Source organism: Vitis riparia, chromosome 7, assembly GCF_004353265.1.
Source record: "Vitis riparia cultivar Riparia Gloire de Montpellier isolate 1030 chromosome 7, EGFV_Vit.rip_1.0, whole genome shotgun sequence".
Taxonomy (NCBI): Eukaryota; Viridiplantae; Streptophyta; class Magnoliopsida; order Vitales; family Vitaceae; genus Vitis; species Vitis riparia.
The window spans coordinates 24669172-24682103 of NC_048437.1; the positions used below are offsets into that span (position 1 = coordinate 24669172).

Sequence of the window (12932 nt, forward strand, 5' to 3'; positions counted from 1 at the left end):
AGTATATCGTACAACCCGTGTAATAATAGAGCCGAATTACATTTTATTTAAGTTAATAATTCAATTGATCTTTTAAATGAGTCAAATAAGATTTTACGGGTTGTATTTATAAACATGTTAATCAATATGATTATTCGTGTTATATGAATCAATAAAAAAAAATACAAATTTAATCTAAAAACGATTAACCAATCAGTGAAAAATGTGTCGAATTCTAATTATATCAATCTTCGCTGGCCCTAATAATTTCCAAAATAAATCCCTTTAATCTAGCATCGATGAGTACATTTGTGTGGAAGAGGGAAGGAAAAACACATGAAGAATGGATGGAATGTTTGTTTGATTAGGGCTAGATGTGACAGGAGTTTGGGGAAGAGGAGACCTGAGTAGGTCATATGTGGCCTCCCATTTGGGTTTTCTACTAACAAAAGGGCACCACTACAGCGACCACTTTCCTGCCCCAATTTATGCTCCATTCTTGGTTAGGTACGTTATTAATTCTCCATCGCGCTTGCGGCTTTATTGTCTGTAATTGCATTTCTTCTTCAATTTTCTCAGGAATTCCACATGGACCAGAAATGACCACGTGGGCCAAGACCATTTGCCTATAAATGGACCGACTTGGTGGTAGCAAAGCTGGGCCTGACAAGCATGGTATTATTTTATTCCGCTGGGCCCTTTAAATGGATTTAGCATCAAGTACTTTCTAGTTTTTTCAAGAATAAAAAGAAATTAAAGAGAAAATTTTAAAAGGTAGAGTTCCAAAATACAAACCTAATAATAATAAAAAAAAACCATGACATGTATATATTTTAGATTTTATTGTTTTATATCAAAATTTAGGTCCGTTATTTAATATTTTGATATCATTCTTTTATATTTTGTATCACATGTTCGTATCTAATTTCATTTATTTGTACTATTATATAATAGTCTAAATTTTATCATATATTTTCAACAACCTATATTATATCTTTTATAGATCGACTTGATACCTAGGGAGAATTTTTTTTTTTTTTTTAAATACAATCATTAATTTAGCTCAATCTCAAAATGAGGTGACATTTCTCTTACAAAAATGTGCAAATTCTATGAGAAACAAGATTGACTTGACTTAAAAAATGAAGGCAGCTAGTGGATTCAAAAAATGCACCTAGTTCATTTGACAAATATGGTTTTGAGAATGAAGGGTGGAATGGGAGAGGATAAGAACTTGTACGTGCAGCTAAGCTCATGAAAATTCAGCATACATAGACAAGCATTCAATGTGCAGTCTGGGCATGTACACAAACACATATATTCATAAACCCTAGAAGTTTTATCTGCTATACTTTTGGAAAATGAATACTCAAGTAGGGAAGATTTTCTTTATTGTTCTCTTCATTATGTCTCACTGACTGGGGTTCACATGCCCTCTCTCTCTCTCTCTCTCTCTCTCTCTCTCTCTCTCTTTTCTAATGGTTGAAACTTTTGAAGCGACATGGCATGGGGATATATGCAGCATAGGAGCAAAAAAACACAGCCACATAAAATGACTCACAATCCCAACCAAACTAAGGTAAATCCACAGTGACTGCTGAGAAACATAACAATTAGGATTAAGATGTCACCTGGTTTAAGTGAAACAAATGCATGTTGGCAGCCCTGTCAAAATGATAAGAACTGTCATGAAAAATGAAGCTAACTTCAAAATCTTGCATCTCTGTTGTGTAAAAGCTCAACCCAGAAGTGGGTTTCCCCAAAACTTTTAAGGAGACTTCATACAAGTTTTCGAAGTGGTAGAACAAGAAGCAGCTAGATGGGTTACAAGACTGAAGTTGAGTACTACTTCAAACTCACCCATAAAGTTAAGTGGAGATTCAAGATTCTGGTTAATCAAAACAAGATTTAGTCATGTTCCTTGAAGTAAAAACAGTACCAAACCAAGTGGTTTTATTCATCACTTACGTCAAATATTAGAATGAAATCATTTTCCTCACAAATCAACAACAATCATTTGCATATGATGCCTTAGAAGAATGCAGCTCAACCAAAGATGTCTACAGTAGAAGTTTTATGCATCTGACTGAAAGTTCTTGAAGAGCATTTCCTCATTGATTCTGGCAACCTATTGTTGGATTGACAGTGAACATAGCATTGAATCTGGATGAAAAGGAAACTTAAATCCCTACCAGTAAGCTGCTCTACATAGTTAAAAAAATTTCCAGCTAGGGCTAATTAATATTCAGCCTCAAGTACCTAACAGAAGATCAATAAATCTAGAGAAGAACTGATATAAGGTATGAAAGTTTAAATTTCAGAACCTTTAGGAAGTAGAAACACTTTGTTTTTTGAAGCTTTCCTTCTCGGGATCTGTGAGCTCAATCCTCGTAAATACATATTTTCAAGCAATCAAGAGCTAAAGAAAAAGTAGCAGGGTGCATGGATGAAGATTGAAGTTAGGTTTGCCCTAAAAAATGGAAGAAGGGATATTTTAGTCTCCTCGGGATCGTAGGCTTCCTTGATAATGGGGTACAAACTACTCATGTTAATGATTCAAACGTGAGACAACACTGCAGATGTTCGCTTTCTTAAACTTAAATGTACCCAAATCTGATCATCATCTATAGCTTAAACTACCCATGGAGTAGTACTAGTATCTACACAGTGACCTTAAAATATTGGTAGTGATCCTAGACAAGAAGCAAAAGCTGTGAAAATGGCAGAACTTCTTCCGTGAGAACATACTGAAACTTCCTCCACTAGAAGGTCAGATTGAGAAACAAGTTGCACCAATAGGGTAAAGAAATATAGAGACAGAGAGAGAGAGAGAGGGAGAGAGAGAGATCTCCATGCCCTAGTATATATCTTAGTTATTTTGTTGAAGATACAAGAAGAGGTAGAGAGCATTGAGATTACTCAGCCAAAATCATGAAGATTTACTTGGCTAGATTAAGTGTCTAATGATGGGGTTAATTAATTGTTGGTAGAATTTTCACTGCTGCGGTTTTAGGGCAAAACCCCATTTGGAAGATGGGAAATATTTTCCTCTGACACAAGCATATGAAGGGAAAGTTTGGAATAAAAGCAAACTAGGTGCCTAAAGAGTCTTTATTAGGTCAAAAACTTAGACACTAAACAAAGCTAATTAACTCAAAAACAAAACCCGATTTTCTCTGGTTTTGTCAGAGAATTACACTATTATTCTATCCATTTCCAAGCTAGGTTACACAAGATATAAGAAAAACAATCATAGGGTAGATTATATTGTAGGGCCTTCAATTCTATCAACATATAATTCTAGGTTTCCTAGCTTATTTTAGAGCAGCAAAAGTTCATGTTCAAGAGTATATATGCAGTAGCAATTCAAAATTGACGAAATCGTCTTCACCGATCCATGATATGTTTCCAACTCCAAATTTCCCTCATGAATGCCGGATATAGCCAAAGGCCACTGACTGGAGTTCGTCAGCATCATCTTGGTAAGCCCATTTCCTTCTGTTTCCTTGCATGTCCAGAGAAGCCATGGAATGAGAAGCCTCTTCGAAACTGGCGAAGGAGACATTTTCCTCCGGGAACATTGAATTTTTATAATTCTCCATAGGGCTAGGGTCCACGAACCCACTTTGGGAATACGGCATGGTTTCCGAATTACCGGTGAGGTTTGGATCAAACTGTGGCACTGTGTTCAAATTCTCCAACTGAAACCAACTCTGAAAGTCTTGCTGGTAAGAAGGAAGTTTCCCAAAGAATTTCTCATTGAGGTTTCCAGCACTGGACCCATTGAAAAGGCTTTGAGCTGCTTGCTCCTTCAGAGAAGCTAGCTGTGCTTGTAGATTAACAACCTGCAAAATCGAAAACAAAAAACACCGGTTAAACCAAGAATTAACACGAAATTAGGGTTTCTATTAGCAATTTAATCAGTGCAATGTTCTTAGGTGTAGTAAACCTGCTGCTGGAGGGCAAAAATGTGTGAGACACATCCATAGATGGGATCTTGAAGTCTGGCTTGAGCTTCATAAGCAATGGTAACCGCAGCTTCACACCTGTCACTCACCGGTAGGTGACCGAGGAGTTTGGACACATTGCTTGCACCAAAAACCTTATGAATTGCAGCAAAGTGGGCAGCGCCTTGTTCATGGCAGAAATAAGGAGCAAAAACACAACCCCTCACACATTTTCTCCTCAAAAACTTGCAGGCTCCACAAGGAGAACCAGAACCAGTCATCTTGACAATCCTTTTGGAGGGTGATTTGTGGTATACCTGCCTTCTGAGCTCATTGCCAAGCACATTATCACCATGTTTATAAACACTGGGGGAGGAGGGAGGTGGATCATATTATAATGAATACTTAATTACATGTGGTTCCCTTATTGGGGTACAGATTTCATTGTTTTTCCTTTATAATATACTCTCTTTTCACCTCCTATCCTAAATTTTTATACTCCCATTTCAGATTCCGTTCAACATCCTTAAACGACAAAACAGGTAGCATAAACCAACCCATTTCTATATGCTTGATGATTGATCAATTCTTGCTCATCTTTTGAATCTACATGGTCCTTATATGTGATAACTGCAACTACATTTAGTGCTTGATTAACTGGTAATTGACCCTAGGAGGGGATTCATTCATGAAAATTGGTATATAACATAACATACCCAATAATTGAATTGCAATGAAGTTGAAGGACATGTCAAATTTTGAAAGAAAGAAAGAAAGAAAGAAAAAAACAAACTTATGCAATCAGATGGTAATCTCTCAACATCATATGTAATAGTAAGTAGTGATGTGGTTTCTTATTTGAACAATGGGGTGGATGATCATGGTTTGAATCCTATTTCCTTCAAAAAAAAAAAAGAAACTATAAGACAAAAAATTCAGGTTTTCAGTAAGAATAACTGATATATCATCAAATAGTTTGAGAGCAAAATGATGTTTGAAATACAAAGATCAATTATACACACATTCTTGGAACTCACAAAAATACAGAAAACCCATAAAAAAGATTGGAGTCTATATAATTATAATTGACAAGAAGTCAAGAAATTCCACCACATATATCTGTAGACTGTAAGCAAGTCATCAATTATGAAATAAAAGAGTGAAAACCAAGGCAGGTTCCGATGTATTAATGAATTTAAAATGGACCACAAATAGACAAATTCAGTCTAAAAGTCCTAGATGATCAACCCCAAAACTTACAAAATTGATTGAAAATAGAACTAAGAAGTTATTGGGTTCTTAGAAAACAATAATATCTTTGAATCAGTGCCCTGCTCTACAACCCTTTTTTGAGGGCAAAGTTTTGCCCCCACTAGATGGAAATGAGGCACAAATATTATGATAAGCATGAGAGACACCCATGATCATCCAATCAGTCCCTTTATGGATCGAATATGTTGTAGGGGGGGTTAAACATGAAATAGTGGACTGGGGTTATGGGATCCATAATACTCTTTTTGTGTACAGATAATCAAAATTCGAAATGGAACAAAAAAGACAGAAGAAAAGAAGCATATTCTAAAAATGAATGAAACAAAAGATAGTGACACTGGAATAGAACACTAGACTACGGGAAGCACAATTGAGAATGCGAGAGAGAGAGAGACAGAGAGGCAGAGAGAGAGAGGGGGGGAGAGAGAGATTTCTCCTTTCTAGTCGTTGATTTGTTTAAGTCTTGGAGGTCACAACTTGTCGAGCAATACTGTATTATTATCATTAACTAATCTTATATATAATCATTAATCACTTTCAATCACTTTCTTGTGTTACACATAGGCACCAACATGTAGACCTGGCCCAAATATGCACTTAGGCCCCACTTCCAACCCTAATAATGACCCCCCAACTTCACAACCCGGCGGCCCCCCACCACACCACAATTCTCTCTCTCTCTCTCTCATATAACTCTATTTAAGGTTAATAATTCCATAATGGAAGTGATAAGCCCTCAGGCTGCGTTTGGCTTAATTTTTTATAAGCCTTAAGCTGCCTATGACTTATGCAAAGAAGGGGAAAAAGAAAAAGAGGAAAAAAAAAAAAAAAAACTCTCTCATTTTTGAGATGCATATGTAGAAGAGATGCATATGTAGAAGAGCTCAAATGAAGAATACTAAACTCATATGTTGTTAGCATATTCAATTGCGACTTTTTTCTTGTCTAGGCAGATCTTCTGTCAAAATCACCTTACTAAAAAATTACAAATGTAAATCACAATGCCAAACACCGCCTAAACATAAAATGGTGACTAGGCTAACCCATAGATAGGTATTGGTCGACATGGTCGGACGTCTCAACAGGGGTTATTGCATGGCATCGACCTCCCTGGCAGCCATTATCCCACCATGAGAATGGTTTTCAGCCATGTGTATTGTTGGCCACTTGAGCATTAAAAGGAAGAGAGATTTTGGAGACAGGAAGGCATGTTAATTAATGGAATTATTAAAATAATCTCCTCTAGACAATAATGTAGGAGGGGTTCAACTAATCTTATAAAAAAGAGCATACCTTAAATTTATTTACATAAACTTTGTTTAAACTTTATTATAAAAATAAAATGCCCCTAGTCGACAGGCTTTTTTGCATTCCAAAGGTACTTTTAATGGGTTTTTTTTTTTCTTTTTTTCCTTTTTTAACCCACCTGAACACTGCTTCATCATCCTCCTTCTCCATAGCATCCGCTTCGTCAGCCATCCAAAATTATCTAGCTTCATAGGCATTGTTTTTGTGCCTGTTCCTTAGTTTAATGGCCAGAAGAGAAATATTTTAGGTCACAGAGAGTTGATCCTTTTTGGGCACCCCTAAAATTGGCTTTTTATTAATCTTTACAAGTTCTAAGAACTTAATTAATACTTTTGCACAAAAAGTTGAGTCTTCCATAGTGCTTATTAACAAAATTTGGAAGTTTAAGAAGATAGATTACTGAATATGAGCACCTATTTGGAACTCACAGTTAGAAGGAGTATGCCAATGATTTTAAAATACACTTTTAGTATATAAAAAAAAATGTTTCTAAAAGAAGAATAAGAAGTTTTACAAAATTAAAAAAATATTTTTTAAAAATTAAAAAATCATTTAAAATAAAAATATTATCAAGGTTTTTCAATGGATTATCGCCAATTATTGGCTACTCAATGTGAATAAGGGTGTTTTGATATTAGTCCAGTCTTACTTGGTGAATTTTAATAATGAGGAAACACCGATTAAACAAAGTGTGAAGATAGGATAAACACCTATACAAGAGGGTGGTCCATTAATTAATATTTTAAGCAAGCAGCCCTTGGTTTAAACATGACAAAATTTTCCACGGGTAGAACTCAACCATAAGTTTAACCCTAGTCATCAAAGTAATTATATGAATACTCAAGAACTAATATACAAGTAAAACATTGGGCACAACATGAAATCGATATGGGGTTCTAATTAATCATCGTATTAGTGGCTAATCTTAATGGAAAATGGTAATTAATGTTTGATCGGGACCGTGGTACTTATCGTCCTTAGATTATATTAGAAAAAAAAAAACTAAGTTTCATGGATAATGATGAATGCATTCATGTAAAATGATGTGATTAGAAAGAAAGAAATATCACATCGATGTCTTGACATTCAATCATTTGGGAAACAAACCACATGTAAGGTTCATGAAAATGGAACTGCCCATGCAAGAGGAAAAAAAAAAGGTAAGAGTTTTCACTTCTCCACCTTTTGCTTGGATTCCACCACATACAACAACCAGCTTGTTTCGATGAATTTGTTTTTGGTTGTAAGGAGATCCAGCACATAAGTTTGACCCACCACCATCTCATCTCCATCATGAATTCTTCAAGTGCTAGGCATGTTACTTCAAGTGTACGGGGTTTATTATGTATATGTTTGGTGAAAGCATGTAAGAGAGCTGTCGGCTTCTATACTATTCTTTTTCAGATTTTATCTCCATTCATCTGATTCCCTTCTTTCTCCACACATATTCTAAGGTTTTTTTTTTTTTTTTTTTTTGGATTTTTTCTTTTTCCAAACTCTAGGGGTTTGGAAGTGGTTTGTATTTGCTTACATGTTTTAAATTCTGGATTAAATGTGTTTTAAAATGGCTACAAATTTGTAAGTTGGAAAAAGGAAATTTAAAGTGGAATGGCACGTCCTAGTGAATTAAAAAAGAAAGCCCATCATGCACTTTTCCACTTTTTCTCTCCCTTTTTAACTTACGAATATATGGGAACTTTAATTTTTTTTATTTTAATAAAAGGAATTAAGAACTTGAAATCTATGGGTAGAATTTTAAATTTTGTTGTTTTGATGAAATCATTCATTGTACATGAAAAAATGATTTTTGGAAGAATCAAAATCTAGTAATACAATAGATCTAAATAATATTGTCTAATAAATGTATCAATTTATTAAAATTTGAAGTAAAAATGAAAAATCTTAAGTAAGTATATTAATTTAAAAAATAAAAATAAAGGAAAAAGGTGGTGATGGAGCAAACATTTTGTTTACTTGTGTAAAAAAATAAATAAATAAAGAGAGGGAAGAGCAACAAGTCTTATGCTTCCTGGATTTCGTGTATTTGCCCTTTCAACTAATCGATTGCCACCACAGGACACTTCCCCAGATTCCTGCCAACCCCAAAACGACACCGTTTTCTCTTGGGTTCCAAAACATTATCCCCACAATAAATAAATCCTAAATACAAAGCATCCCAATAAAAAAAATATATTAAAAATACTAATAAAATAAAATAAAATAAAGCTGAGTCAGAGCCGTTATTGTTCATCGGGATTGGCGTGCACGTGACCATTAGGAAGACACGCTAGTGACGTCATCAGCTGACAGTGACACGCCGCACGGGTGCATTATTATTTACAGTGCGGGTCCCACTAGCGACCAATGTCCACGTCACCGCCCCCTAAACGACAAAATAAAGGTCTCCTTTATATAGTTTGGTATTTTTGGACCCACCTGGCTTCACCCGTTCCGCTTATACTATCACTATTTCTCATTAAATAATCACAAAATTTCCCATATATTTTTTAATTTAATTATTTTTTTATTAAGTTTAAAATAAAGAGATTTGAAATTCTGCCCATTAGATGATATTTATGTAGGTTTTGTCCCATGAGGGAAGGTTATAATTTCAACCCTTTCTCATTGGCATCCACTTCAACTTTTATACCAACTCTTTTTATATTAATTATTTTTTATTATTAACAAAAAATTAAAAAATATAAATATAAAATATAATAAAAGCATGAAATTAAATTTTCTTTTTATTTATTTTTAATGTGAAATAAAATAAAGAATGAAATAATACCAATATTCAAATAAACAACCTTCATATAATAAAAATTACATATATAATTTATTTTGATATATATATATATTTTTTGCTTTTAAGCCTTTTATAAAAAAAAATGTTTTATGTGAGATAGAGATTAAAAAATTATTAAAAATATTCTTTAATTTACATTTTAATGTTGAATTTAATAAAATAACCTTGATTAATTTCATTAAAAGAGATTTTGAATTAAAAATTAGTTTGTTATGGAAGTCATAAAATATTATATAAAGTAATTTTTTATTTATTAAAAGAAATCATGATATTAACATTGATTTTTATTTTAGTTTTTAGTTAGCAGATAAAGAGGGTGTTTCATAAAACTTAATATTTATTGCTTAATAACTTAAGTTATACTTAAATTATTGAGTTAAAATTTATTACTTAATTTTTATTTTAAGTATTAAGGTTGTTTGATAAAATAAATTTAAATTTTATTTTAAATCATCAAATTAATGTATTTATTGTCATAAATTAAAATTTGAGCAATGGAGGTCAAATAATAATGAAGATTATGAAATAGGAAAAGAGATCATTGAGGTTATTAAAACAGTGAGAGTGGAAAAGTAAAATGGAGATATGGATTTAAAAATAAGCTAATTATTTTTATTTATTATTTAAAAATATTTTTGACTTTAAGTTATATTATGTTATTTTATTAAATATACTTGATCTATCTAATGATTAAAATTAAATTATTAAGTCAATTAAGTTGGTTTACCAAACACCAAAAACAATTAAGGAAATAGAAAGCTTTTTATATTAAAAAAAAAAATTCTTTAAATTCAAGGGAAAATTAATGCCTTCTCTCTTCAGTCCTGACAGCGTTCATTAATTTGATGAAACGAGACACAAACATTAATATGAAAACAAGTGTAGCGATTAAAAGTAGGAAAAAGAGGAAGAAACGAAAACGAAATTTGAAAAAGGAGAAAAATGTCACATGTTTCCTCAGAAAAACCAGAGGGAAAACGGGTGTGTGGACAAAGATGGTGTTGGAGAATGATGAAGACATCTGACTATGATCCGAGGCGTCCCACGACTGGTCAAGCCGACACCAAGGTTGCATATGGGGCCTGTGCACGTGCATGGATGATTGCCTTACATCTACCGTCTACCCCTTCAATAATTCTTTATTCATAATCCATCTTCTCAATCTAGAAGACTAGAAGCTACCCCTCCTCCCTCTTCGTCTTCTTCCTATCATTCTTTACTCAATACAATCATGGCGTAAGCCATATTAATATAAACTCTTTACCCTGATCATAACCCAATTATTAATTAATCAATACATACATGCATAGAATTCAAAACCCTAGTCTGCGGATAACATGTTGAATCATCGGTTTCGACCCCAACGACATGAATGACAACGAAATACGTTGTTGCTTGAAGAGGGAGAGACACGGCTGGAATGCTTCGCTTTCAAGGGTAAATACTATATGGAATTTTATAATTCTATATTTTTATTCGGTGTAGTTTGATTGGGAGGCATTTTTTCAAAGTCCAAACCACAATATAGGGGAAGAGATGCATATGCATAATCTTTAATCAGTCTCAACTCCATGCAGAGACAGTGGGGGTGTCATTTCAAGAGGATAAATAGTGGAAGCTTACTTGTATTTTTTAGGGTTGCGGTGGGTTACATACAATATTTTTTTAGGGTTTTGGTGGGTTGATGAAGAAGAAACTAGAGAACTGACTTACACGACTGGCTAAAGCCAGGAAATCAAATCACATGTGGAGACAACTTGGGAGAAGCTCCCAAAAAAACTTAAAAAAGAAAGAGGAAAAAAGAAAGAGCTCTTTGACCAAAGAATACCTTGCAATGATAGCCAAGGAATGGGCCTACGGGCTACAACCTTGTCTCAATACGCAAATCTGCATTATGAGTGTCAAGTTCAAATTGAAATCAAACAAGTTTTTCGAACCCCACCATTCACCCATTAATATTTATGAATTCGGAAGGATTAATCTTAAAGTAATTAATTGATTTCACTTTTGAAGTACATATGGTTTTGTTATTTGGCAAAAAGTTTGCATTATTTATTGGGTAATGGGCTGGCAATGCGTTTAAAAAGCACGGCCTGTCTCGGACTATATGATCATCATATATATATATGGTTACTAACACCATTGATGTTGGACATTTTCTTTGCCCTTTCTTTGGTTTTATTATTGGCTTTGTTGACACCATTGGAACTTTAGGATAAGAAAAGTTATCGACAAAGAATAGTCTTTATGCTTCTAAGCTCTTTTTATTCGATTCTTTTTTTCATTGTCGTATCTGCTTATATATTAAAGCACTTAAAACTGGGGTTTATTAGTCGATATTATAAATTATTATTTTTAGTGGAATATGATATCATTAGATACTGTGATACTCATGTTTATTTTGTGAAAATAAATAATGGAATATAAAATATATTGTGTTTCATTTAAAATATAAATTATATTAAATCCTAATCTTTACTACGGAAAAGAAATGTGAATATATTTGATGTTTAGTATTATTTGAAAATTGTTTTAATCGATAATTTATTAAGTATTTTTGTTTTTTTTTATTAAATTCATAAACAAAAAATATTATATTATGCTATTACATATATAAAAAAAATTATATAATTAAATAAAATATTAGTATCCATATATTTAAAAAAAATTTGTTTTCAAATCAAAACCTTAAGGTCTATTTGGCAATTATTTTCGAAAACAGATTTTTGTTCTCCAAAACGAAAAAAATAAGAAAACAAGTTTGATAACCATAAACTATTTTCTATTTTTTGTTATTAAAAAACGAAATTGAGAACATATTTTAGTTATTTTCTGAGAGTTGTTTTAAAAATGAATTATACAAATATATAGAATAATTAAAAATAAAATATTAGATATAAATTGTTTTAGAAAATAATTACTAAACAGGTCCTTGTTGTTTTGCAAAAAAAGTAATATAAAATATTTTTAAAAAATATATAAATAAGAAAGATAAATTTGTAATCCATGAGATATGTATAATTCATATATCAACTTACGATTATCAAAGGAAATACTAAAAAATATATATATATAATTTATCCCACAAATATAAAATCAATAATAAAATATAAACTTCTTTTCCAACTTCTTGATTTCTTAAATTAGAGGGAAAAATGCGAATGAATGAAATAAAATTATATTTAAAATTAACAAACTGTATTTTTAGATTTTTTTTATTTTATTTTGCATATATATAATAAATCAAACATGAAAAAATAATTCTTGGAAGTATTTTTTATCCCGGTTACAGTAATTTCTAGAATAGATGATAGTACAAATATTACAAGTTTGTCTAAATATAAATGAGTTAAGATTTGGAGGGCATCACACTGATTTCCATGATTGAAGTTTGATCCTGGTCAAAGAATGAAAGAAACCCTAATATAGAAATCAAGAATGGCTGACTGAATCTCTACTTGTGGGATCACATAGTATAAGGAGGCCAAGCCATTTAAGAAAGCGATGCCAAAATGTAGGAAAGTTATGGAAATACGTCAGAATCACAACTGTGATACAGACAACAGCTATTGTTTTCTTTGAATTGGTTAAATGGTTGAAACCCTCCCATGCCCAAGCGT

At 32.5% G+C, this 12932-nt stretch overlaps 1 protein-coding gene across 1 annotated transcript; it reads right to left on the reverse strand.

The window, feature by feature from the left end:
- Nucleotides 1-3054: 3054 nt before the first annotated feature.
- On the reverse strand, nt 3055-4232 carry LOC117919151 (LOB domain-containing protein 29-like). Its single transcript, XM_034836247.1, has 2 exons — nt 3929-4232; nt 3055-3824 (listed from the first exon to the last, which is right to left on the reverse strand). Exons 1-2 carry the CDS (start codon nt 4205-4207, stop codon nt 3405-3407), a joined length of 699 nt encoding a protein of 232 aa, XP_034692138.1. The 5' UTR covers nt 4208-4232; the 3' UTR covers nt 3055-3404.
- Nucleotides 4233-12932: the final 8700 nt, after the last annotated feature.